The sequence below is a fragment of the Pseudophryne corroboree genome, chromosome 1 (genome assembly GCF_028390025.1).
Source record: "Pseudophryne corroboree isolate aPseCor3 chromosome 1, aPseCor3.hap2, whole genome shotgun sequence".
Classification (NCBI taxonomy): Eukaryota; Metazoa; Chordata; class Amphibia; order Anura; family Myobatrachidae; genus Pseudophryne; species Pseudophryne corroboree.
The window spans coordinates 277,766,439-277,793,468 of NC_086444.1; the positions used below are offsets into that span (position 1 = coordinate 277,766,439).

At 42.3% G+C, this 27,030-nt stretch overlaps 1 protein-coding gene across 1 annotated transcript in view; it reads left to right on the forward strand.

Moving 5' to 3' along the window:
• ZNRF3 (zinc and ring finger 3) overlaps positions 1–27,030 on the forward strand; it is a 242,798-nt gene that overhangs the window by 127,115 nt on the left and 88,653 nt on the right. The window contains exon 2 of the mRNA XM_063964298.1: positions 25,806–25,931. Coding sequence (XP_063820368.1) covers positions 25,806–25,931 — 126 coding nt within the window. The remainder of the gene's footprint in view (positions 1–25,805; positions 25,932–27,030) is intronic.

The following is a 27,030-nucleotide window of genomic DNA, read 5'->3' on the forward strand; positions in this document are numbered from 1 at the left end:
TACATGTGATAGGGAATACAGATTGTAAGCTCCACTGGGGCAGGGACTGATGTGAATCGACAAATCTGCTCTGTAAGGCGCTGCGGAATATGTGTGCGCTATATAAATAACTGATGATGATGATAATTATTATTTTGCAAATACCCCTTACTCCACCCATCACCTCCCATTTAATGGGGCCAACATCTGCTCCTTCACAAATGCCGTCATCTCTCTTCATAAACCTATGTGCTCTGGTGGGAATTTCTGCATGATTGCTATAATTGTGGAAAACATTGGGGGCAATTCAATTCGGCAACTTATGAATAGCGCCAGGAATTAGTTCCCGACGCTATTCAATTCAGCTCCAGTTAAGTCGGCGATGTTCCGTTCTCGCCGACTAAACAGGTTGAATTGTCGGGAGAACGGGCATTCTCCGACTTAACTCCCCGGCGCGAGGCTGATTCCCGACAGAATCAGCCTCACGCCGGCCGCGAGGCAGCACTTTTGTCGGGTTTCTTCTCTCATCCCCGGGGATGAGAGAAGAATTCCCGACAATTGCGGGTAACTAGCAGCTGAATTGAATAGCGTCGGGAGCTAATTCCCGGCGCTATTCATAAGTTGCCGAATTGAATTGACCCCATTGAAACCAGCAAAGAGGATTTTGTGCCATACCTCAGCCCCTTTGCATTTCATATAGGAGAGCTATGGTTTACCAAACTGAATTCAATCTCAAACTGAACCATGCTTCTTTGGCAGTGCTGCTATTGTTAATCTCATCTGTAAAGAGCATTAATGTTGCAAAGGGAGCTAAAGCATTATATGCTACTAATATCTGAATTAGTCATTTTTGCATCCTTAGCACAGAGTTTTGTATGCGGAACCTAAATTTGCTGAAGGATTTCACTGTGATAAGATTTAGAAACAGACTACATTACTGACATTTTACTGTATAAAGCAAATTCATCACAAATCTACAAAACCGTGCCATGTGCCCTTGTTCCTCTTACTACATTTGCTGAAAGTCAGAGGTCACACCTAAGGCAAGGAATCTGCACTGTGAGGATGTATTGGTTATTTCTGGGTCTCCTCGGCTCGTGGCTCAATGGAAAAGATCCTGCAAAAATAAGCAGTATAACCCGAGTAGCCACCAAGGCTGCAGAGCAAACAGGTGACCAGAGTTCCTATAAAAGCCTATGGAAAGCCAGCTCACCTGCGCTTGGCGATAATGTCATCTCCAAGCAGAGGGAAGACATGCTACTAACAGGGGTCCAGCTAGTGGTGTAAATGGGGTTTTAAGCCAATGTGACAGGGTAATTGAAACCCTGTTAAATTACCTGGTAGACCTGGTTTTTAGTGGATTATTATTCCTTGCTCCTGCCTAATTTATCTGTCCGGAATACACATGTAATCCGGCAGGCGGGATGCCGGCTTCCAGTATCCCAACAGTGGCATCCCACCCGCCATAATGCCAGCAACGGGGCGAGCGCTACAAATCCCCTTGCAGACTCACTGTGCTCGAAACACTGCGGGCTCGGTGGCTCGCTGCACAAGCCACAGGATCTATTCCCACTCTATGGGTGTCGTGGACACCCACGAGTGGGAATGGGCCCTGTTAGCCTGTATTCCATCTGTCGGGAATCCTGCCTGCTGGGATTCAAACAGCCAGCAAATTGATTGCCTCCCATCCATCCATAGCTAGTTATACCTCCATTAATAACTGGTTTCAATTTGAGTGAAATGCTAAAACGCATAAATGTAAAAAAATAAACTGCTTTGCTAAAGAAGACAAATTTGTATCACGTGTGGGATTTTTCACTATTGTCATTACTGAGCAAAAATGTAAGTATAAACGGCATTATAAGGCAGACTAATAAGTAAATGGTGGTGTATCTTTCATTTTAGTTTTTGATCTCCATTAATGTAAAAACAGTGTGCTTGTGTTTGCAGAGTGTTCCTGAGGTGCAAGAGATAAGTAATGTTTTAACCTTTATCTACAAAGTGAAGAGATTATCAAGCTCTGATCATTTTATGGTTCTCCCTTTGATGTTCAAGAGAGTATAATATGCCTTTTGTATAGTTGAGCAATAACATTTTATTACTTTTTTTTGTGTGTGTGTGTGGATGTTTTAACCACAATAGGGAAACTGGGACAGCAAATTGCTTCCTTTCAGAGTCTACCCACACTGTTTCCTAATTGTGTATTGTTTAAATTGTTTTCTACAAAAAAAAATTTCTAAACCCCACAAACATTTGTATAATAAATCACAGATAACTACCATTTTGTTCACCACTCTTCCCCCTCATACAGGTTTGGGGTCCATACATCAGACAGTTGTCGGGACAATTCCCCAGCTCAGATGTAAGGCGGCCCATATTACTGCGAGGGGCACTGCTGAACAGTTTTAAAATGTAGCGAATTATAGGAAAACACGGATTTCCTATTTGAGTCCAGATACCTTATAGTATTTTATGGGCTCCATATAGATGCAGTCGCCATCAGCTTACCCGCGACTAACCTTGTGCAATCCATTTGCGGTAGCGTACGCACCCGTGCAACCCTATGTGCACCGCCACAGGCATGCTAGTCACAGCAAACAACTCACAATTGCCGCTGCTAGCGGCAAAGCTGACGACAGACACATCAGTACATCTGTTAGACAAGGTTAACCTAATGGGGACCATATATATTTGTTTTAATTAAGATTGTTTTTTAAAGTAAGTACCTTCTCTATGGGGATGCGGTCAAGATCCCGCCGGTCGGAGTACCGACATATTCTCCCTCTGTGGGTGTCCACGACACCCATAGAGGGAGAAAAAATGAGTGTGGCGAGCGCAGCGAGCCCACAAGGAGCTGCGTTGCGCTCACCCACCTGTAGGGATTGTGACAGTCGGGATTCCGGTGTCTGTATTCCGACCGCCGGGATCCCATCCGGCGGGATTTCGTACTGATCCCTCCCTATGTAGTAAGCCCAGTGATGATCTTGATCAGAATAGTTCTGTCAAAGAGAATGTTTAAGATCCTGTTCCCAGACCAAATGTGGAAAATCCAATTGACCTGGATACAAAATTCCTAAAAGGTATATATCCAAAACTGTATTTATTAGCTATGGGTAGTATTTATTTGTATTTATTTGCTGTGTTTTGGCTGCTCACACAAGTTTGATTGAGTGATGTGGCAGCAAATAATTATGAATAAAGTTTTAGAATACTGTACATTTATAAGATCTGTTAAGCAAATGTGTTTATTGTGAATGTTGAGCATAGATCAGAAGTGGTTCTGTATAGCTTTTCTGTGACCCCCAAGAATCTCTGCTCTCACTTTCATTACTTTATTTGTTGATTGGTTGCGAGGTGAATTCTGAAGAGCAGGTGCTTCAGCGGGCCAATCAGTAACTGCAAGAGGGGCAATGAGCCCATTGTCATTAAAGGTAATAATCTCTAAATGTATATTAGATCCTTTGTATGTACATATCATTGAAAGGAATGGGGATCACCTAATTATTATTGTTGTTATCTTTGGGTACCCCAAAAGGGGCCTTACATTCCATGCTCCTTGGCTCAGCACATTCCAGAGTTGAGGTCATTCCTCCAAGTACATTCCACAAAACTCCTTCCTTTTGGAGGAGCACAGAATGGGGAGGAGTGGCACTTCAAAGACTGTCCAGCTGCTGATTGCCAAGTAGTTTAACCCACTAGTAACCCTGTCAGGAATGGGGTTAATAATAAACTACACTCTCCTAATGGCAAGTGTGTGGTAAATAACATTTTAGATTTTGATATTTTTGAGTGTTATATATATTTTTATTGAAACCTCGTGAAATATAATTACATTTAGTATTATAATACAATATAATGATAAAATACAGACACACAATTTTTTTTATTTTTTTTTTTGACGTGGCAACCGCTCATTTTTATTAGGTAGCTTCACAAGACAACTAATTGAATACTTTAAATCTATATTAATGAGAAATAAATGTATACATTAATAATAAAAACAGTTATTGAAAGTACATACATAGATGCGTTTTAAAGGAACGGTTCCAGTTATTATAGCTCCTGTAGCACTTTATAGAGTGAGCGGTACATACAAGTAGGGCAGTGTATGTGCAGTAGCTGCAGGGGCAAGCACTGGAATTGCAGTGTACTTTTCTCAAACAAAGAATATAGCATATTACTTGCTTTACATAAGTATTATAGATGTTAAGGGTGTTCCTTTTACCATGCTTTAGCCCTCTAAGAGTGAGCCTAAGCTTTACACCTGTTAGCAAGTCCTCCTCAGAGGTTTTGGGTCATCCACCTCCTCCAGGAGTGTTCTAGCCTGTATGTGGGAACCTGGCAGTGTTGAGAGAAGAGGGCTTTGCTTGCTGTGCCATATTGGAGTTGTACAGTATATAGAGCTCCTGCAACGTCCTAAGGCTCAGCAGCTAGGATAAAGGTAGCATACTGCACTGTGTTGTAATGGTTGGTCTGATACTTAAAATCAGTCATTGGGATTTTTTTTAAAATGGGAAAATGTGACTACCCACCATGTTTTGGAGCTTGGGAAAATAGTATATTACCCATCTGTGTGCCTCCATAGATTAGTGGTGGAAATTGAAGACTATAGCGCTTTTGACCCTTCGTGACACAACCAGTTCCGCTTCAAAATTCAATTTGTGTACGTTTTTTTTCTAATCTGTTCAATTTTTTTATTATTATAACAACACTGTAGGTCTCTCCACCTGTATGAGTGTCGGATGAAAATATGTCTCTTGCATTTATTACATGAGTTCCAGAATTCTCTTGTTAACAATAGTAGGGTTAGATCTTGCATAAGTAAATCATCCATTTATGTTGCAAGATTGAATAGTGCATATTTGGGTACCTGTTCCTTTGCTTACAACTCCCAGATCATTTTGTACTACAGAATATGTCCCTGGGGATACCCAGCCCACTGTCATGTCTCACTGCTTTTGCTGCTTTTCTAATTAAGACAAAAGGCAGGAAGTGATTTCTCACACTCTTTTACAGAATGCTCCTCTCTGGGCGGGTCTGGTTACTGGCTCTAGGATTGAGATGCCGCAAGTTGTGTGTGTGTGTGTGTGTGTGTGTGTGTGTGTGTGTGTAACTGTAACCTGCTTTAATACCTTGCTTTGCTGCTTTTGAAGTTATTTTAAACAGGTCTCACTAGCACTTTCCAGCACCCCCTGCTCTGCCAGAAGTTATCTGACTTGTAATGCTGGAATAAAACTCTGTCTGTTCATATTGCCCTTGAGGATATCAGGAAATTGCTTTTTGCTAGACATGTTTCTGATTTTTTTTTTATATATTTTTTTTCTCATGTTTTAGTCTTGGAAAGTTTCCAGTATGGACTACTGCTGCTACCAAACATTTAGATACAGAATGATGATTACCATTGCTTGACATATAAAGTACATTTTAGTTTTGTGCATTGCCAGTAGAATGTGTGCGAGGGAATTCTTTAATGTACACCATTATCACTTTTACATTTATTGTAAATGTAATTAATAACTGCCTGGCAAATGTCTGTACAGTTGCCTGAGGATGAATTGTTCTCGTTGTGCTTTTATGTTGTAAATTTACTTTATTTTAAAGAAACATTCTGATCTTTAATTGTAAAAGGCAGGTGAGTATTCTTACTTTGTGCACATTCATTTTGATTGTTTCATCTGCATTTGTGTCGGATTTTTTATTTTACATTTTTAGAGAAACTGATCTGTTTTATTAAAATAGAGAAAATCTATTCCTACTTCTAAATATGGATATTATAAAAATACTGTTCGAAGGCTCACCTAGCTGGTGTTAATGTTGTGTTAGTCAGTTTTAAAAGCTCATGATTGTACACATGGAACATGATTGTACACTTGGTTCATGTACTCATGTACTGTATTTTGTCTGGTTCCATGCTGCAGATTTCATGGAAATGTTTTACCCCTTTCACACCGTTGCTTCAACACGAGTTATTCTTGGGTTAATCGGGTGCGTGACTCTGTGTGAAAGGATACCTGTAAAAAAAAATAAAAAAACCTGGGTCCGGTGCCCCAGAATTTCAACACGGGTGGCATCCTGGGGTGAACATGGGAGGGACCCGGGTTACAGGGCAGTGTGAACGGGTAATATGGGTCCCATTCAAACCCTATGGATAGCCAGCTCATCAGCTGATGTAGATGGTGTGATCTCCAAGTTCCGGCAAAGAAGTTAACACTGCACCTGTGTCCTGTGTGAACAGTGCTGACCCGGGAGTAACCTGGGTTGGGCTGCAGTGTGACCGGAGTCTGACCCGGCTTGGAATTTGGCAATAATGTAATTTGCTTTATAAATACCAGAAATCTGTGCATGTTATCACAGATTTTCTTCTGACATATGCAGGCTGATTCAATTACTACCTCAGTGATGTAGCTCCCAGGTTAAGTGCTCTGAGCTATTCAATTGCTCCATGGTAAGCTCGCGACGAATGGATTTTTGCTTGCACCGTCCTGAAAGTGTGAGCAGAAATCCACGTTAACTAGTGACTTGGGGCTAGTCGCTGTGTTGCCACATGCAGTAACAGCATCACACCCAGCACTAAACAGGGTAGATGCAGTTTACCGCTTCCAAGCCCTGGCATCTGTTGCTGTAAAGTGCACCTCCTGGGGTAAGTGTCTGGCGAGATGCAGTCAGTTGAATAGCTTTGGGCACTTAACTCTGGAAGATATATCCTCACAATGCTAACTGAATTGCCCCATAGTGTGTGTGTGGAGAAAAAAAGAGAGAACAAACAGTTGGCCAGTATTGAAAAATAGGGACACTTTCAAGAACCAATTTATAAAACCTGGAATGTTAGGTACAGTACAATTAAATTGGCAGCTATGGAGGAGTTGTGTAGAATATGGGGTCAGATAATCAGATTGGCATATGAGACTATCCATTTCCCTACTATATGTTGGCAAAGTCGTGGGCACTGAAATGGGTTTCTGTTTGGTGTACATCAAGCAGCTGGCTCCCAGCTGTAAACTACTAATACCACTTTTCCATTACGATGCGGGTCGCAGCCGGGAGCCTGACACGAGTGCTACCCGGCTGCGACCCGCATCGATGGCCCCTTTCCCATCAGCAGGCACCTTCCCGTCATATTGCCGGGTTGGTGACGCTGCTAGTGACACGGCAGGGGCGGCACTGGGAGATCACATGATCTCCCAGCGCCGCCCTTCCATACAGTGTAAACGGGAGCGCTTCCGTTTACACTACAACCCTACCCGGATCATTCCCGTGTCCTACCCAGGTAGCTACCCGGGTAGGATTCACGGGTCACTTGATCCGGGTTTTTGAGGAGGGACCCTTTTTCACTAGCGAACAACATGGGTAAATGCGTGCCCCAGTGCATTTACCCGTGTTTTTTGAGCTAGTGGAAAAGGGGTATTAGTTTATACAGGGTGCACCGCATAGCTCTAAAGGTGTGTACACTGAGTGAGATAAATCTGTAAGATTGTGACTATATATTCAAAATCTTAAGGAAAGTTAGTGCACATCTCAAGGTGTTAGGCAGCTTGCGATACCGATTTGATCCCGATGCGCACTCCCGCGGGGTCGGTATAGCAAAGCTAGATAGTCAATATTGACTTGCCTGCACAGCCTATCTAGTACAAAGTATAGTCAAAATTGGCACTTAGTCAAAATCGTACATAGACAAAAAAATCGAAAGTACAGATAGTCCAAAATCTGGGCTCTGGGGGAGTTCAAGGGAAATCGCATAGTCAAAATCGGGCATAGCAAGGATCTCACCGGGTGTACACACCTTAAGATCCAGTCAACTAAGGAATGTTTCACACATTGGCTACATGTGTTATATATGTCTCCAGTTATTCTTATCTCATTCTTTTTTCCGCTTTCTATCCTTGTTGTTGCCTCGCTACCTCTATCGTCTTCTTGCTTCTTTTCGTTATGTTTTTCTTGCTCTGCCTCAGCACATGGCACACTTTCATCACACCCTGACAATAATAAATATATATTATCAGGGAGCGGTCTGTAATGCTCATGGCACAGAATAGGAATAGAGATACATCAAACCTTTTATTCCCTGGATGAAGAACCTTGAGCTTTGTTTTTACATTTCCCATAACTTTCCTATCCATTTTGTCCTTCAAGACTAGCTCATAAATCTCTGCTGTCACTTCCAGAAAATAAAGGGAAATAACTTTTTTTTTTTTTTCTTCCTTTTTAAATCTCAGAAAGTTTTGACCTCAGGGATCGGTCACACGTACACTGGTAAAATGGGTGAAACTGAGTAAAATTAATGGTCAAAATCCTTGCCGACCAAACCCCTGACCAGTGTTCCCCAAGGCATTACTTTCTCTAACATTTTCCCCAGGTGTCTCATAGAAACACACAAATTGATGGCAAATAAGAACCACTTGTGAATGAGTTTGCGATAGTTATGGTGGATGTCTATTATTTTTTTCAGGACAGCAGCTTCACTTGCAAAGAGTAGTAGTTCTGAAGCCTTAAAAATCGCAACTGCGTACGAACAGCGTTCCCGGCTGATTACTTGTGTTTAATATCTGTTCTGACTTTTACCAGCCAATGGCATTGGCTAACTATTCTTCTGGTGCTTATCCTCTGGCGCTGGCTACTACTATTCTTCTGGCTCTCAATCTCTGGCGATGTTCTTGATTAATCTTCTGTGAGATTTGCAGCACATAATCCTGAAAACTACTTCTGCTTGCATAGATGCAGTGACGTTGCATGTTATGTTTTCTGTACCATAATTGCCAGAAGCGCAGAAGCATATTTCTTGAGGCCACGACGGGGCCAGCTTTAGACATGTTTTAGTGATGCATTTTAATTATGCACTTTATATGTACAAATCATGAGAAATAGGTCATGTGGCATTCTAAGATTTTGAATGGGCCATTAAAATTTTAGATTGTGGTGCTGTAAACATCACCATTGACACTTGTTTGAACTTTTTGTAATGCATTTATTAATGTGAGGATGGGCAATGAAAAATGTATAAGTGAACCCAGGTGATGTCTCTTCTGCCGTGCTCTGCCGCCCCTTGGGCACTTAATATTTTATTGTTGCTAATGGCTCCTCGAATAACTGTTACTCTTATCCTTTGAACAAAAACGTTCCTCCTGTAATGTGCATTTGCAAGCCATGTATTGGTTTTCTCTTGCAATTTATTTTTGTTTAACAATGAAATGTATTTATTGTGTTTTACCAATGCAAAACAACCTGTTTCTTATCTTCACAACTTGTGGATGGAAAGATTAGAATACTATTAATAATTTTATTAGTTTATGCATATATGTAAATATGGCTTTTAATATTATTAAGGGAATTTATAGACTACAGTGGAGCAGTTCCTCCAGATGCCAGGTTGTACATGCATGCATACTGTCACCAATAATGATTGATTAGTCACTTGATAAAACTACGAAGCTATAGGGCTGTAACACACTGGCCGGTTTCTCCCGGATGGCAAAAAGCCGGACAAACTTTGTCCGGCTTTTTGCCATCCGGGAGAAACCGGCAGCAGAAAGTCTGTCACACAGGACGGCTTTGAGCCGTGGGTGATGCTGTGCGCATGCGCAGCATCAGACGCGGCTTGGGGAAAAAACCGTTGTGTGTGAAAGCTCCCCTTCACACACACACGGTTTACTGGCTGCAAAGACGGCCAGGCGCCCGCCCGGCATCCGGACCGGGGCCGTGCAGCGTGTATGGACACTAGTCCTCACACTGTTCATTACAATGCCGGCACGGGAAAAAGCCGTCCAGCTTTTTCCCGGCCGGCAAAAGCCGGGTAGTGTGTTTTAGCCCTTACTCTTACCTACAAGTGATTTTTAAGTCATGTCCCTTTAATGAGTTCTAGGATTGCCCTCTCCTCAGAATTACTGCAATTAAGACTTAAGCTACATTAGCATGTCCACGGGTTGGTATCGATATCCCGGCTGTCTGGATCCCGGCGCCCGAATACTGGCAGAATGGCGAGTGCAAAAGAACCCCTTGCAGGCTCGCTGCGCTCGTCACACTATTTATTATTTCTCCAGGGGTGGTGTTGACACCCCAAGAGGGAGAATAGTTGATGGTATCCTGGCGGTCGGGATCCCAGCGCTGATATGCTGAGCGCCAGGATCCCGACAGCCGGGATATCAAATGCATCCCATTATCACTGGCTGCCCTTAGGGTTAGTTTATAGATTCATAGATAGATGCAGGTGAAACTGCAGCTGCTGTGTTTAAATAGTCGCCTCCTGCATGCTTTTCTGACCCGCTGCTGCATCGAATCGCCATCTGAATAAGCCTAAGCTTACTTGAAATGGCTGTCCAAACTTCACAGGCGAGGGATGGGGCAATATTCAGTTGTTGTTGTTATTTTAAACGCGCTGATCGCGCCCAGACAGGCCTGGTTTACTCATGTAAAATGGCTAAACCTGACCAAAGTCTTGGGTGTACCCTGAAAAGTGCTGTTTGGGTGCCTAAATGGGACACTTTTTACACATTTCAGCTCGCCATCATGGGGGGCCTGCGGGCTAATGTCTCCTGCCGTGGGGGAAAAACAATTGCATTCCCCCCAGTGAATTCAACCATTTTGTAGGCTGAACCAATTAATGTGAATTTAAGCTTATGAAGCTAATGAATTCACTAGTAAATTACATCACTGTGGCACGTAAATAACACATCACAATGTAATTTTTACTGCCTATTTGAAAACTATTTGAATAGAGAGCTCAGCGGAATGCCTCATTGGGCACTGGGCATGATTCATTTGGAAGACAGTTTAATAGCGCAGGGAATTAGCTCCTGGGGCTATTCAATATAGCACAGTGGTAAGTCGGAGAATACCCATTCTCCCGGACTAAACAGGGTGTTTTGTTGGGAGAACCATCATTCTCCGACTTAAGTACCCAGCACAACTCTGTTTACGCCATGCTAAGGGAAGAAATCAGCATTGCGCCGTCACTTTTGTCAGATTTCTGCTTGCACCCCACCAGGGGCGCGAGAAGAAATCCCATCGTCTGGTATCATAGGGTGCTGAATTGAATATCCCCGGGAGCTAATTCCCAGTGCTATTCAACTGTCTTCAAATTGAATTGTGCCCATTGTCCTATAAGTCTTTATCTCAAGATAACATTGAGTCTTGTATAAAATTCTGTTAAATACAAGTTTCTATGAGGAACCTTTTGTTGGGGATATGTAAAGCGGAGATGAAGATTGCTTCCTCCCAAGAGAGACTTTAATGTTCATATTAATTTAGTTATCTTGAGTTATGTGCATTGTGTATGTATGTGTTTACTGTCGGTGGTGTGAGCTGTCAGACTAACAGGCCATTAATGTTACTCAAAATCTTTAACAACTGTGATTGCCAGCTAAGTGTTTGTTTTTAGGTTCAATATGTTGAATCAAGATGAAAAAATGTTACATAACTGTATGGTGTGTATGTGGTTTGTTTTTTTTACGGGAAGTGCGCTTATTTTGGCCACTCCTGCCACTCAACTGATGGAGCTGGGTACACACTGTACAATTATCAAGCAGATCAAACAAAAAATTGTATGATTGGCTGCTGCAACGATCTGATCGGGAGATCAGGATTTTATGAGTAGGGCCCTCTTCCCTCATGTGCTTATCCTTTTCTTACTTTAATAATCCTCAACTGCCCAAATCACGCATTTTTTTGGCCACCTGGAATTTATCTCTGTCATTTACTGGTGTAGATATGCTTAGTTACCCTGTACTTGTCCTATATTGTCTTCAACTGTAAGTCACTGTTTTCCTGTTTTGATTATGTGCATATGTACTCTGTAATTGGGCGCTGCGGAACCCTTGTGGCGCCATATAAATAAAGGATAATAATAATAATAATGTCCAGCCTGTAGATTGCGATGGCCAACCTCCCGTTTCTCATGAAGAAATCACTCACTGAAGAAATAGCTAAATGTGTACAGGATGCTCTCTGATCTGACTGCTCCAAGGGTCAAAAGGTTTATCTGATTTGCAGAGTTGATCTGCAAGTGTCTACCCAGGTTAATGGGGGAATTCAATTGTCCCCGCTAAATTGTTGCATGAAAAAATCATGGCATTATTGTGAAAATGTTCACATTTTCTCATGAAAACACATAGGATCTGGGATAAACTCCTGGATCTATGTGTTTTCACGTCCAACAAAACGGGGTTTATAGGGGGGATTTTATTTTTGCCCGTCTTAGTCAGGTGAAATAAAATCCCTGATGATTGGCTGACATAGGAGACAATTGAATAGCCACGGGGGGTCAGTTCACCATGGTAATTTACCAAGGACAGTTGAATTCAGTGTCTAGTTTGTCCACAGGATTTTATTGTAGGATTACACCCAGCATCACTGGGATATTTTTGTGTGGTGGATATGTGACTGATCACAGGTGAAAGCGAGCCTCTTCCAGCACATTAGCTAACCCGTCCAACAATGACTTTGGCGCATTTATTCTTGGGCACACTGTTCGGGCCACAGGCACTGCAGTATGGGGCAAAATGTCAAATATCTTATGTTTTTTTGTTGTGCATGTAATATTAGGATTGAAGCATTCCCCTTCCATGAAGGCACGACACAGATAACTTTTATTTTATTGGTGTTATGTGAAAATAGGATTTAATGTAAAGGAAGGATGGAGCATGATGGTCTTGTCCCATCACATGCTGCCTCTCTCACTAGTATGCTTCCACCACACCATTTACATGGGATCAGTATGTATTACCAACGGTCGGGATGCCGGCAGCGGCTTGAGTGCTATCAAGCCCCTTGCGGCATTGCTGCGCTCTTCATGATGCGGGTTTGGTGGCTTCCTGCGCTCACCACAGGTTCTATTCCCACTATATGGGTGTCGTGGGCACCCACGACTGAGAATAGCCCTTGTGGGCCTGGATTCCGGCTGGCAGCATTGTCGGTAGTCTGGTATCCTGACCGCCAGGATCCCAACTGCCGACAATGTAACTGCAGCCATTTAAATTCCCTCTGCACAGGTGGCGATTATAGAAATTGTTACATATTGTAATGTGAAAAGAAAAAAACAAGGATCTTCTTTGTACTGCTTTTCCACCAAAATCCTAGGATTTATCCCATTTCCACATTTCCCAGGTCGGTCGCCTTTTCCACGGTACCCAGTATTTGCCAGCACTTGGAGATTACGTCAGCTCCAACCGTCTCACAGTGGACGGAGACCTGCAGCGGACGGGTGAATGGAGACTGGTAGCGGGAGGATTGCCAGGAGACCATCAACAAACAGCGGACCAGAAACCGGCGGCGGACGGTGTGCAGGGGCGGGGTGGGTGTGGGTGTTTTGTTTTTGAGATAATCACTAGGCTGTAAATGGGTTATCCGGGTTGGATGACCTGGGTAACCCGTTTCTACTGCAGCTCACCTGGGACAGACCTGCTAAAAACCCTGCTTGTTACCAGGTCACTTTTCCCTGGATTTTTGACTTGTAGCAGTTTCCACTGACAAAAATCCTGTGGTGCGCGTTCATGTGCAGAAACCTGGGCTTTTTATGTCTGTGGAAAAGGGGTATTAGTTAAGATTTAAAACCACTGGTGTAGTTATTGGCCACATTAAAGTATCCTTGCCTCAACCATTTCTTCCTGTGACCATGTTCTGTAAGTACGATCATTCTCAATCCTGTGTCTGTCTCCCGTTTGCAGTGCCCAGAGTAATACTCATTAGCTGCAGCAGGCAGGACCTCATTCCATTCTGTTTTGTTTAATTATTGTTTTGCTTGTCCAATTTATTTTTTTAATCACAAATCTTTACAATAAGAATCACACATCGGATTCTGTCTGCATGTCAGGAATAGCTATGTAGCTGCTTTATTAAAATGATCGGCACAGTACACAGCACGTTGTTTGTCTATACACATTATCAAGATCTGCATATTTGTTACTGACTCTCTAGAAAAAAAGTTTTTTAAACATGACAAAACCAAAATACATGGTTTAATTAGTCTGGAGGTGTGCATTATATGGAAATAATGTGTCCGGTGTACAAAGCAGAGCCTACTCCCTGACGGTCAGTGTATAGTGGATCGCATCAGCGCATGTGCAGAAAAGGCCCTATGGTGCGAATGCTTCCGCCTGAGTGACAGAGACATTCGTGTGGCGGGTCGGGGGTGGATGTGACCTGTGTTGGATAAAATCTGGGCGAGACCAAGTACTGCGCCGCTGTTGCCGTTTCCTTGGCGTCGCTAGTCTGCCTTCGACTGCAAGTATGAGTAAGGTCAGCATTGCTAAGACTGCAGTTGCGAAAGAACCGATAGTCGTGATGTTCATCCTGAACTGTGAAAGCAATCGCACATGCAAGAAGGAGGTAGAAAGCACCGCCTACTGCATTTACATTGCTAAGGATCGTACAGCAAAATTGCTAAGAGCAGATTGGCAATTATGATCCAACCTGAATAAGGCTCAATATACAGGGGCCAGTACATGCTATCCATGTGTGCTTTGTAGAGCACAGTCCTTGGTGACCCAGAATGCGCTATAGAGCCCAGTCACAAGTGATGTTGTATTTTACTTCAATCTGTCCATACAGGATAATCTCCAAACTGCTTCCAACCTATTATGTTGGCCGATAAAGGCTCCATTTCCACTCCTTAACTCACCTGTTGTAGTCAACCCGAATTTAATAGCGCATGGAACTTGAATGCTACCAGCCAATAATGAAAGCACATACCTATTGGCTTTCTGACTGCGCTGAACTTTGCATCATCAGTGAGGATGAGAGGAAACGGCGCTTCTATAAGACTAATATTTGCTCTGTGAATCAATAGTTGAACTCTGAAAGTCACTGAGCACTTCCACTGGGTCAGCAATAGTGATGAGAGGTGCTCTATACCATATATCCCACTGGGTATGGGACTCTAGGTCGACAGCTATTAGGTCAACACCAATTGATCGACAGTGGGTAGGTCGACATGAAAAAAGGTTGACATGAGTTTTTAATGTTTTTTGGGTGTCGTTTTCTCCGTCAAGTGACCGGGAACCCCAATTAGTGCACCGCGTCCCCTTGCATGGCTCGCTTCGCCTGCCATGCTGTGGGTAAGATGCCTCGCTCTGCTACCGCTGCGCTTGGCACAGGTTACCATTCCCTATCGTAGTCCACGTGGATCGTAAAGTATGAAAAAGTAGAAAAAAAAGTGAAAAACTCATGTCAACCTTTTTTCATATCGACCTAATGTCCATGTCGACCTATTTCTAGTGTCAACCTATCCACTGTCGACCAATGGGTGTCGACCTAGAGTCCGGATACCATCCCACCTCTGAAGAAATTTACACTCAGTTGGTATCCTGGCAGTATTATGTGTCTCCTGCAAGAAACCATGGGGGTGATTCCGACTTGATCGTAGCTGTGGTAAATTTTAGCACAGCTACGATCAGGAACACAGACGTGCGGGGGGGGACGCCCAGCACATGGCTAGCCTGCTCCACATGTCAGTCCCTGCCCCGTCGCTGATGTACAAAAGCATCGCACAGCGGCGATGCTTTTGTACTTCAAGAGTAGCTCCCGGCCAGCGCAGCTTTTGCGTGCTGGCCGGGAGCTAGTCGTCACAGCGGCTGCATGTGACGTCACACAACCGCTGCGGCCCGCCCCCCGCACGGTCAGACCACGCCTGCATTGGCCGGACCTCGCCCACAAAACGGCGGCCAGATGGCGCTGTTCCGCCCCCTTCCGCCCAGCGACTGCCTCTGCCTGTCAATCAGGCAAAGGCGATCGCTAGGTAACGGCAGCCATCGACTGTAGCCATGCGTCGGATCACTTTGGTACCGGTGCATGCGCAGTTCTGACCTGATCGCTGCGCTGCGAAGAACTGCAGCATTCAGGTAAGAATGACCCCCCCAAGAGTTGGCATATAAGAATGCTGTCCATTTTAATGTCTACCCTCCAGTTAGAAAATTACAGTGATGAACTTATTTCTTCTATAATCCTCTCACTTGGCATGAGCTCCTGGAAAAGCAATGATCTCTGCAACATAGATGTACCAGGCTACAAAATCAGATATGAAATATTAAGGATTATACTGTTTTTGTGCAGTATTCAGCAATTAAATGAATTAGCAGAATAGGGGTAATTTACAGGCCATCACTAATGAGGGATTAAATTTTGTGCTCTTGAGGCTGCTTCTGCGCATTACAGTAATTCACGTTACCTGTACAAGTGTGTTTATTTGGCTGCCATTTATAGCTATCTGAAATGGTGCTGTGACATTAGTGCAATCCCTCCTGTACCTATGCTCTTTGATTCTCTAGTAATACTGTTACTCAGCACGGTCTATGGCCCTCATTCCGAGTTGTTCGCTCGGTATTTTTCATCGCATCGCAGTGAAAATCCGCTTAGTACGCATGCGCAATGTTCGCACTGCGACTGCGCCAAGTAACTTTACTATGAAGAAAGTATTTTTACTCACGGCTTTTTCTTCGCTCCGGCGATCGTAATGTGATTGACAGGAAATGGGTGTTACTGGGCGGATACACGGCGTTTCAGGGGCGTGTGGCTGAAAACGCTACCGTTTCCGGAAAAAACGCAGGAGTGGCCGGGGAAACGGTGGGAGTGCCTGGGCGAACGCTGGGTGTGTTTGTGACGTCAACCAGGAACGACAAGCACTGAAATGATCGCACAGGCAGAGTAAGTCTGGAGCTACTCTGAAACTGCTAACTCGTTTGTAATCGCAATATTGCGCGTACGTCGGTCGCAATTTTAAGAAGCTAAGATTCACTCCCAGTAGGCGGCGGCTTAGCGTGTGTAACTCTGCTACATTCGCCTTGCGAGCGAACAACTCGGAATGAGGGCCTATATTCCTATGGGTTCTGAATGCTTGTCAGTGGCTTAATGCTTTATGGCAAATAACAAAGGATTAAAGAAATAATTTATAGCATAGTACAACATGACCTCAGCTATCATCTTAAACAGCCTTTATACTGATACCTGTGTTTGTACTCGCCACATTTTCAGACTATGACATTAGCACATAAATCGGGGGTTATGGGTCCACTCTGTTATAAATCAGTGAGAGGTAATTTAAAGCAGTGCATGATTAGAGTTACAAGTACTACAGCATGTTATCCAGCTGTCCTCCTTCTCTATTGCCTGATGTAATTACTGTATACTACTTTGTTAGGGATGCAGTCAATTTACCTAGTCAAAATCCCAATGGTCAAAACACCAACAACCATTGACTGATGTTAGTGCTGCACTTATTTACAGTGCCAAAAGTCCATTGTGGATCATTTTAATTTAAGTCATTGTCAGACGACAAGTGATTACTGTTTTGTGGTTTACCTTTAGCATGCAAACAATAAATACTATAAGTATTATAGCTCATCACTTCCTTACGACCATTGCATGCCCCACAGCGATAGAAGTCCTTTGATGTTGTGGTGCTCAGTGGTTGACTCGAGGCAAAGTGCTCCTCACTCATTTGATACCCAAGTTGGGGGCTTTTTTGTACTTAGTTTTATTGGGAATGACAGCTCCAAGCAAAGGATCTTTTTTTCAACATGGTCCTATGCCTATATTTCCCTGTGTTGTGTTTTGTAGCCTGCAATAAAGGCCCACTGACGGGTACTTTGCTCATCGGTTCTAACTTGTGGACTGCTTTCTAGAAGGTCTTTTCTATCAACCTGGTTCACATTGTTTAGGGCTCTATCATCCACTATGGGGCCAATTCAATTGTTTTATCCCACGGCTACCGCTAGCGGGTGTGAATCAGAGCGTTTAGACACCCGGTAGCCGCAGGGCTGACATCTCTTCTCACAGCTTCCTGAGGTGTAAGACGAAATGTCTGCTAAGTCTCACAGCTTCCTGAGGTGTAAGAAGAAATGTCTGCTAAGTCGGCACTTTGGGCGTCCAAACAGGATGACTTTAGTAGGACTGTAGACGGGTTTAGCAGTTTTACGTGGCTAAACCCGGTCTGTCTGGGCACGACATGCGCTATGTTTAATTGTGACAATTGTTTGGGCATCTAAACAGTCTTGTTTAGATGGGATTTTTAGAGACCCAAAACAATTAAATTGGCCGCATTATGTTCATACCAACACACAATAAAATTCTCGCTCATTTCTTGGGCCTGATCATAAGTTTGATCACTTGTACAATTGCGTTTTAGCTTTTTTTTAACTGGCCACTATGTATTGACTGGATTCAGTTTTTGTGATGGCAGCTGTTGCCATGAATATAGGCTTTAGAATCCTTTGATTTACAAAAAGTCTTTGTGCAGAAAGGATTTTTCTCTCTAAAAATGGTGAGGTCTAAAAATCAACAGAGGGTGCACTGATATTAAAAATGAAGAATATGTTAAAAGGATTCTCATTTAAAAATATTAAAAAAATTCTTTAAGAGGGATTTCCTCTCCAAATAAATCATCATTGATATACCTCCACTAGGACACCAGGTTCGCCCCAAAGGGATTACTATTCCAGACCTAATCAGTTTCCCACTGTCCCATAAAATGGGGAACATGAGTGGGTAGACCCCTATAGGATACAACCTAATTCTCCCTTAATTCGAGAAAAGGAGAGAATGAGAGATGGTTTAAAATGGAGCTGAAAAGCCCATTTTAGGAAGGGATCAATAGGTATCAAAATCCATCCTATGTACCGGTAATATTGAGAAATAGGCTTCTCCCATTGGAAGATAACTATGACTTCATGTCATTTTTAGGGGAAGGGATTTGTTTGATCATGTATCTGGCTGGAAATGAACCCTATTGGTGGCTGAGCTAATGGACCTAATAATAGACTGACTGAACTTGGCAACGAGCATAATCAACAGCTGGGGGGAGGTCATGTGATGCATAGGTCCAATTGGTGTTTGATTAATATAGGTAGGATTAATTAATGGAACTCCTGTATAGTTAGTTTGAAAAACACCTTACAGCTTATTGGTGGAACGTTGTATTTAAGAGCTGGACAGTGGGCTGACACATCCATCCAACTATTTTGCCTTGAGAAAATTCCAATGCAGGTCGAAGCGTGTCGGCTTGTCGTGGTGACTCTGATGTGGCGTTTTGTGGAGCTTTTTGGTGATGGGTGTGGTGGAGTTCCAGAAGGAAACCCGGGACTCCATTTGAATCCTTTAACTAAGCGCTTTAGAACTGGTTACCTACAGTTTTGAAAGCCCTGCCAGTAATTTGTTTCCATTTCTGCCTCATTCGGATAGCAACAGTTTTAACCAGTGTATTTTAAAGGGATTGTTTTGTACAAAATTTCTTTACCTGTTTTATTAAAACGATTACATTATTTTTCGTCTTTCCTTGCGAATTGCATGCACATGGGAGATTACATGTGAAACAGAGGGTAAAAAGATAAAAAAAAGAGGAAGGAAGATCTTGTGGTTTAGCAGAGGAAATATTGGTCCATTTTCTGGGAAATAGACTCCTTTTCAAGAACTATAACAAGAAGTAGACGTATGGTGGATTGAGAATTCGCTCTTATCTAATAAGGAATGTGATTATACACCTTTTATATCATATTATTAATTATTGTTTATTTATATAGCGCCACAAGGGTTCCTCAATGCCTAACAAAGTTCATAAATTAATGAGCAAAACAAGAAAACAATGGCTTGGAGTACAAGACAATGTAGGACAAATGCATGGTGTAATAACACTGCTGCTTCAGGGGACAGGACACGTATATCATCAGGGTGCAGAAACCGAGAGTAAGGTGCCGTTGGAGTAGAAGGTTGTCTAAAAGAGGCAAAAGTACATGAGGAGAGAGGGCCCTGCTGGAGAGAGCTTGCATTCTCAAGGGGTGGAGAAGAAAGACAGGGGTGACACAGATGGTGTAGAAGTCATTATTTATTAATGGGCAGCGCCCGTGAGCATCTAACCAAATCTTTAATTTTTCAGCCCATTAATTATTGTGCCAAAAAGCATCGGGTTTAGCCGCATAAAGCTAAATCTGTCTAACTAAAGGGTGCGACATGAAAGTGCTGTTTAGGTGCCCGAAAGCCGGACTTTTCGCACATTTTTGCTCACCACCTCAGGAGGCTCTGAGCAGAAATGTGGGCGCATGCAACACTCACTTCCAAACAAAGCATCAACTGAATTTCTCTGTCTAGTGCCCATTCATTTACACTACCTAAAAACAACTGAAACAACCAAAGACATTTATTGTAGACTTTTGAATATAGGGTTGAAAAGGTTTTAAACATAAAACTTGTTTTTTACCCAACCAGAAGCAGATTATTTCCCATGAGTTCTGCTGTATAATGGGAGCATGGGTTTTAAGAAACCATCAATTAATTTTGGCCTAAAAAAGAATACAGTGGATGGTTTGTTGCTTATTGAATGTATTGTGAGATGCATCTGACTGCTGACATTAGTCCACTTGCACCTGTAATTTGAATTATGAAAAAGTACAGGTTTGTAATTAACATTCCCCATAATCATTGTACCATAACACGTTTACTCTCAAACAATAGGGCAAAAGCTGCCCTTTGTGACGAAGAGGAAATGTTTTGTCCTACAATGAAAGAGCAGTGTTGGCACTGGACAAGATAAAGAGGCGACTTTAATGGGTAAGATAGAAATATGCCTTCCTTATGTGTTTCCCTGCTCAGAGACAGGAAGCCCATAACAATGACTGTACCTGTCCTTGGGTGCTATGGTTGACACATATATGACCATTGGTTTTTTTTGCCAGCACCAAAGGATAACCTTGTCCGTTACTTGTCATTATCCGATGTGCGGGTCGACATTGCTTTTAAGTGAAGGACGTTTGTGTATTTATGCTCTTTAATAATGTGCCATATTTGTGCATAGAAAGAGCTGTTAATCTCTCTAGAATGTGCATCTGTGTATACACTCTAAGTGACCACTTATTAGGTACACTTGATCACTAATGCAAATATCTAATCAGCCAAATACAGGTGAAACTCCGAAAATTAGAATATCGTGCAAAAGTTTATTTATTTCAGTAATTCAACTTAAAAGGTGAAACTAATATATTATATAGACTCATTACATGCAAAGTGAGATATTGCAAGCTTTTATTTGTTATCATTTGGATGATTGTGGCTTACAGCTTAAGAAAACCCCAAATCCAGAATCTCAGAAAATTAGAATATTACATAAAATCAATTAAAATAAAAAGTATTTTAAATACAGAAATGTCAGCCCTCTGACAGTATAATCATGCATATGTACTCAGTACTTGGTTTGGGCCCCTTTTGCATGAATTACCTGCCTCAATGCAGCATGGCATGGATTCTATCAGCCTGTGGCACTGCTGAGGTGTTATGGAAGACCAGGATGCTTCAGTAGCGGCCTTCAGCTCTTCTGCAGTGTTCGGTCTCATGTCTGTCATCTTTCTCTTGGCAATGCCCCATAGATTCCCTTTTTTTTTTTCTTTAGCACAGGTAAGACTCTTCTGACGTTGTTTGTTTGTTCAGGAGTGGCTTGACAAGAGGAATACGACATTTGAAGCCCATGTCCAGGATCCGTCTGTGTGTGGTGGCTCTTGATGCACGAACTCCAGCCTCAGTCAACTCCTTGTGAAGCTCCCCTACACTTTTGAATGGCCTTTTCCTAACAAGAAAAAAAGAACTGGTCTGTTGCTCAGTGGTCTAAAGTCCTCTTTTCTGATGACAGCAAATTTTGCATCTTATTTGGAAACCAAGGTCCCAGAGTATAGAGGAAGAATGGAGAGGCACACAATCTAGTGTGAAGTTTCCACAGTCTGTGTTGATTTGGGGAGCCATGTCATCTGCTGGTGTTGGTCCACTGTGCTATATTAAGCTAAGAGTCAATGCAGCCGTCTTCCAGGACATTTTAGAGCACGTCATGCTTCCTTCAGCAGACAAGCTTTATGGAGATGCTGACTTCATTTTCCAGCAAGACTTGGCAACTGCCCACACTGCCAAAAGTACCAAAACCTGGTTCAGTGACCATGGGATTACTCTGGTGGATTGGCCAGCAAACTCGCCTGACCTGAACCGCATAGAGAATCTAAGGGGCATTGCCAAGAAAAGATGAGAGACATGAGACCGAACAATGCTGAAAGCCGCTATTGAAGCATCCTGGTCTTCCATAACACCTCAGCTGTGTCACAGGCCGATAAAATCCCTGCCACGCCGCATTGAAGCAATAATTCTACCCAAAGGGGCCCAAACCAAGTACTGAGTACATATGCATGATTATACTTGTCAGAGGGCGGACATTTCTGTATTTAAAATACCTTTTTTATTGATTTTATGTAATATTCTAATTTTCTGAGATTTTGGATTTGGGGTTATCTTAAGATGTAAGCCAGAATCATCAAAATTATAACACATAAAGGCTTGAAATACAGTATCTCACTTTGCATGTAATAAATCTCTATATAATATATTAGTTTCACTTTTTAAGTTGAATTACTGAAATAAATGAACTTTTGCACGATATTCTAATTTTTGGAGTTTCACCTGTATATGGTAGTAATTTGGTGCATAATAACGGGTGGTATTCATGTGACCGGCGGTCAGGAGACTGACGGTCACATGACCTCCCCCAACATCCCGCCCCCTCACTATCCCGACGGTCGGCATGCCGACCAACAGGGACAGTTTCCACTCGTGGGTGTCCACGACACCCATAGAGTGGGAATAGAACCCGTAGCGACCGCAGGTTGCCACCGAGCCCGCAAGGGACTTGCTGCACTCCCCCGCCGGGATCCCGGTGTCTGTATGCTGCCCGGATCCCGGTGTCGGTATGCTGACCGTCGGTCAGCCATACCACACCCCATAAAAATATGTACACGTAGTCAAGAGTGTCAGTGGTGGTTCAAACCTAATGTAGAATCGGGGAAAAAATGTGATCTAAGTGATTGTGACCATGAAGTGACTATTGATAACAGATAGGATTAAGTATTTGCTGTTCTCATCGAGTTTTAATGCACAAAAGTCTCTAGAGTGAGCGAATCCAGAACCAAACAAACAAGCCGCTGTTCTGTAGAGCAAAACACCTTTAGAATAACAGAGGTCAGAGGAGAAAGGACACAGTGGTGGAAGGAAAGCGACAGCAACTAGAATAAAATAAAAATATATTACAACAGTGGTATAAGAGCATGTCTAAATGTTTTGGAGGGTGTGTCCAAACTCAAATTTAAATTACAGTGTACAAGTAAAGATGGCCAGTATTTGTGGGCTACATGCAAAAGCAGACCGATTTACCCAGCATGCAAGAAAAAAAAATTAGTTTGCAGCTCAGAATGGTTTGTAAAGGGGGGTACTCACGGAGCGATATTCTAAGCAATCTGACTAGATTGCTTAGAATATCGGCAGGATCGCTCCGTGTGTAGCCCCCTCAGCGATAGCGATGCGCGGCCCCGCACATCGCTATCGCCGCTGCTAGATTGGCCTGCATGCAGGCCAATCTAGCGGGTCGCTCACTTCACCCGCTGGGTGAAGTGAGCGGCCCCCCGTCTCCCCCCGCACGCTCAGCACAGATCGCGCTGTGCTGAGCGGCAGGAGAGATGTGTGCTGAGCGGTTCGCTCAGCACGCATCTCTCCTTGATCGGCCCGTGAGTACTGGGCTTAAGGGGCAACTTTTACTAAAATTCAGCCCTAATGTGTGGGGCACAGTATATTACATATTTTAATACTAACTATACTATGAAGAGATGAAAGTCTATAGGGGGTACACACAGAGATCAGTGTTTAATATCTAAACAATCTGACTAGATTGCTTAGATTTTAAGCACGGATCTGCCGTGTGTATGCCCCCCAGCGATAGCAATGCATGGCCCCGCGCATCGCTATTGCCGGTGCTAGATTGATCCTGCATGCAGGCTCAGTATAGCGGGTCGCTCACTTCACCGTTGTGTGAAGTGAGCGCTGTGCTGAGCGGAGGGAGAGATGTATGCTGAACGGTCTGTGTTAAGATCGCTCAGCACACATCTCCCCCGTCAGTACCCCCCTTAAATGTGGGAAGCACATTAAGCAGTCATTGTTTTGGGTGTGTGGTGGTTTTTTTGGTGTTCTTTGGGAATCACTGATGGAGAGTATTTACCCAGACGCATAAGGAATGTCTGCTAACATCATTTTAAATGATTATTTCCTGAAAGTGACGTATTTTATTAGTTGAGGATGTCTTCCTCAGGTGTGAAGAAAGGACAGTGGCTGTTCTGTAGAAATGTGGTATTTAGATGAAAAGATTCCAGCCTAAATATTTACGTTCTAGACCTAGTGATATGAACTTTAATACTCGTGTGAAATATTTTGAAATGAGTCAATGTGTGTAGACCAATTTTATTTTTTTACCTGTCACCACACAAGAAACATCTTTTTTCAATATAGATGTGGTTGCTTATGTTTATAAATTGTACACCCTATAAAATTCCATATTTTTCTACCTTTACAGTGAACTGTTGTGTTTTAATCACAGAAAATGATTGCGATACTTGGGGAGGGGGATTTAATTCTCTGACCTTTACAAAACGTGCTGTATCACATCGGCAGAGTGCGCCTGCCAGCATCTCAAGTTTTCCTTTGCACTTCTAGGGCTGTGCAATGGAAAAACTTTCAAATCTAGCACTACCGTAATTACCAATATGAACGCAGCCAGGCATCAGTCTTTCCCAGAGCTCATTTGGGTTGAAGTGAACTCATCCCTCTATGATCTCTTGTCTGTATGTTATTTGGGACTCTGTGTTCCACTCATTATTAGATAGATAGATAGATAGATAGATAGATAGATAGATAGATAGATAGATAGATAGATAGATAGATATAGATATATCTATCTAAGACAATTCAGGTTTTTTTGTGAAATATGAAACTTAAGAGTAAATATACAAAAGTATTGATCAGAGTCTAAACACAGATAAGCTTTTAGAAACCTGGCCCATTAGATAAAATAATTCAGTATGTATTGTACGTTTTTTGGACCGTGCATTTTCTCTAGATATAGATAATGATAAAAGTGGACTTGATGATACATATGCAATTAATTCTCGATTACTCATATTGGGGTGCTGAGAATGTTTGGATCAATAGCAGAGCTGTCTGTGCTGATAAATGGGAGATAAAGGAGATTTTAAATCAAAGTGAAACTTGTCATAAAAATTTGTGACCCATGAAAATGATTTAAGGACAATAATTTGCCTCCATTTCTGCTCCTCACCCTCTGCTCTCTCTGAAACCCTCCCCAGACGCAACTCCCTTTTCCCCCCTTTGTTTTGTCTTTATCAAGCTAATCGGATTAAAGGCTCACGCATTTCAAAGAAACTTTTAGGCCCCTTTTAAGACAACCCATCCCTCTACCCTTTTTTTCTTTTCCAATCTTACACATCCCCTCCCCCCTTCCCAAATATTACTGAATAAGAAAATCCCCCTTTATCTAAAGCTTCATAATACAACATCTGAGCCCATGCCGCATGGGGAGATGACCACTTATTACAGAATCTCTACTTATGACAAGAGTAATAAATCTGCAAGATAGCATTTGCTAGATTTTCAGGGTTATTGCATCATATGTGATAGTGTATTATTAAGTTATCAGTCATTCCTATCTACCTAAAGTTTGTATATTATGAATAATGCAATGGCTGTAATGTTTATTGTGTGTGTGTGTGTGTGTGTGTGTGTGTGTGTGTGTGTATAATATACGTGTGTGTGTGTGTGTATATGTATATATATATATATATATATATATATATATATATATATAATATGTGCTGCTCAGTTGCAATATTTCACCGTTGCTCTCCCTGTATTAGATAATGGGAGTCTAGATGGGGGTGTTGCTTAATAGAGGTCTGTTGACATTGGTGCTTCTCTATTATATTAATAAAAATATGTGCAGCATCTTCACCATCTAATTGTTTGATCTTTGTATGTCACAGATGCACCCATTGGGACTTTGCAACAACAATGACGAGGAAGATCTGTACGAGTATGGCTGGGTTGGAGTGGTGAAACTGGAACAGCCTGAAATGGATCCAAAACCATGTCTGACTGTCTTGGGAAAGGTATGGACCTAACATGGCCTTTCATCCTAGTACAAGTGTCATTATATTGATGTCCTTGAATGACTACATTGTTAAGTTGATCCAATTTGAAAGACGTTGTCTTAATTATGATTAAATCTGAAAGATCCCATACCATGTCAAAGCTTAGAGAAGATGTCCACATGTACAGTCTATGATGCTTAACCTTCTTCTCCAACTAGAATGACTGCTGAATGTCTGGGACTCCAGGATTTTGGGAATTCCCAACATGTACCTCTGCAATGGCCCATTCTCTTGCTAAGACTAGCAGATAAATATTACATTTTTATACTGCTGACACCTGTTATGTTGAAAGCTCTGAATTTTAATGAAATTTTCCTGTTAACTGCAGTGGGCGAATAAGCTTTAGCAGAGGTCCTCTTAACAAACTGTAACCCAGAAATAATATGCTGGCCAATGGCTTTGTGGGTAAAAATGTCCTTTTTTTTTTTTTTGTCCGGATCCATGTATCTGAGTTGGTCAGATGGACATGCCTTATGCATGTACAGGTTTACCTAACAAATATCACAGTTACTCACAACTGCTATAATCATTCTTAGAAGGTGGTTACACGCAGTACTGCAGGAGATGACGTGAGCGAGGGTAGAACCTGTGAACTGTTACATGTGTCCAAATAAGAGACCGATCTATCTGTTTGGTGATGAGGCCAAATTGATCACCATATCTGATTGCATTACTGACATAAAGGTAAATGAATTGTAAATTATGGAACCAAAATCTCTACCGTGGACACACTATGCTAATCAACAAATATTTTATTTGTAGGTGGAGCATTAAAAGCAGTGTTGGCCAAAAACAAATTAATTTAGTTGAATTTTGAGAACTGTTAAACCAATCCATGGCTAGGATTCCATATGCTGTACACGTATTTGCTTTTAGTTTATTGATGGTTAAGAACTTAAGTGTTAATTATATGTATGTGCACACATCATCATTTTATGCTCAAAAAATACACACACACTATTTCTTGTGTGTAATTACATTGGTGTTAGATTTTTGGCAGGGAATGGAATATTTATTTTTGGTTTCCGCACTCCTTTAATCAATTAAATCAGATTTT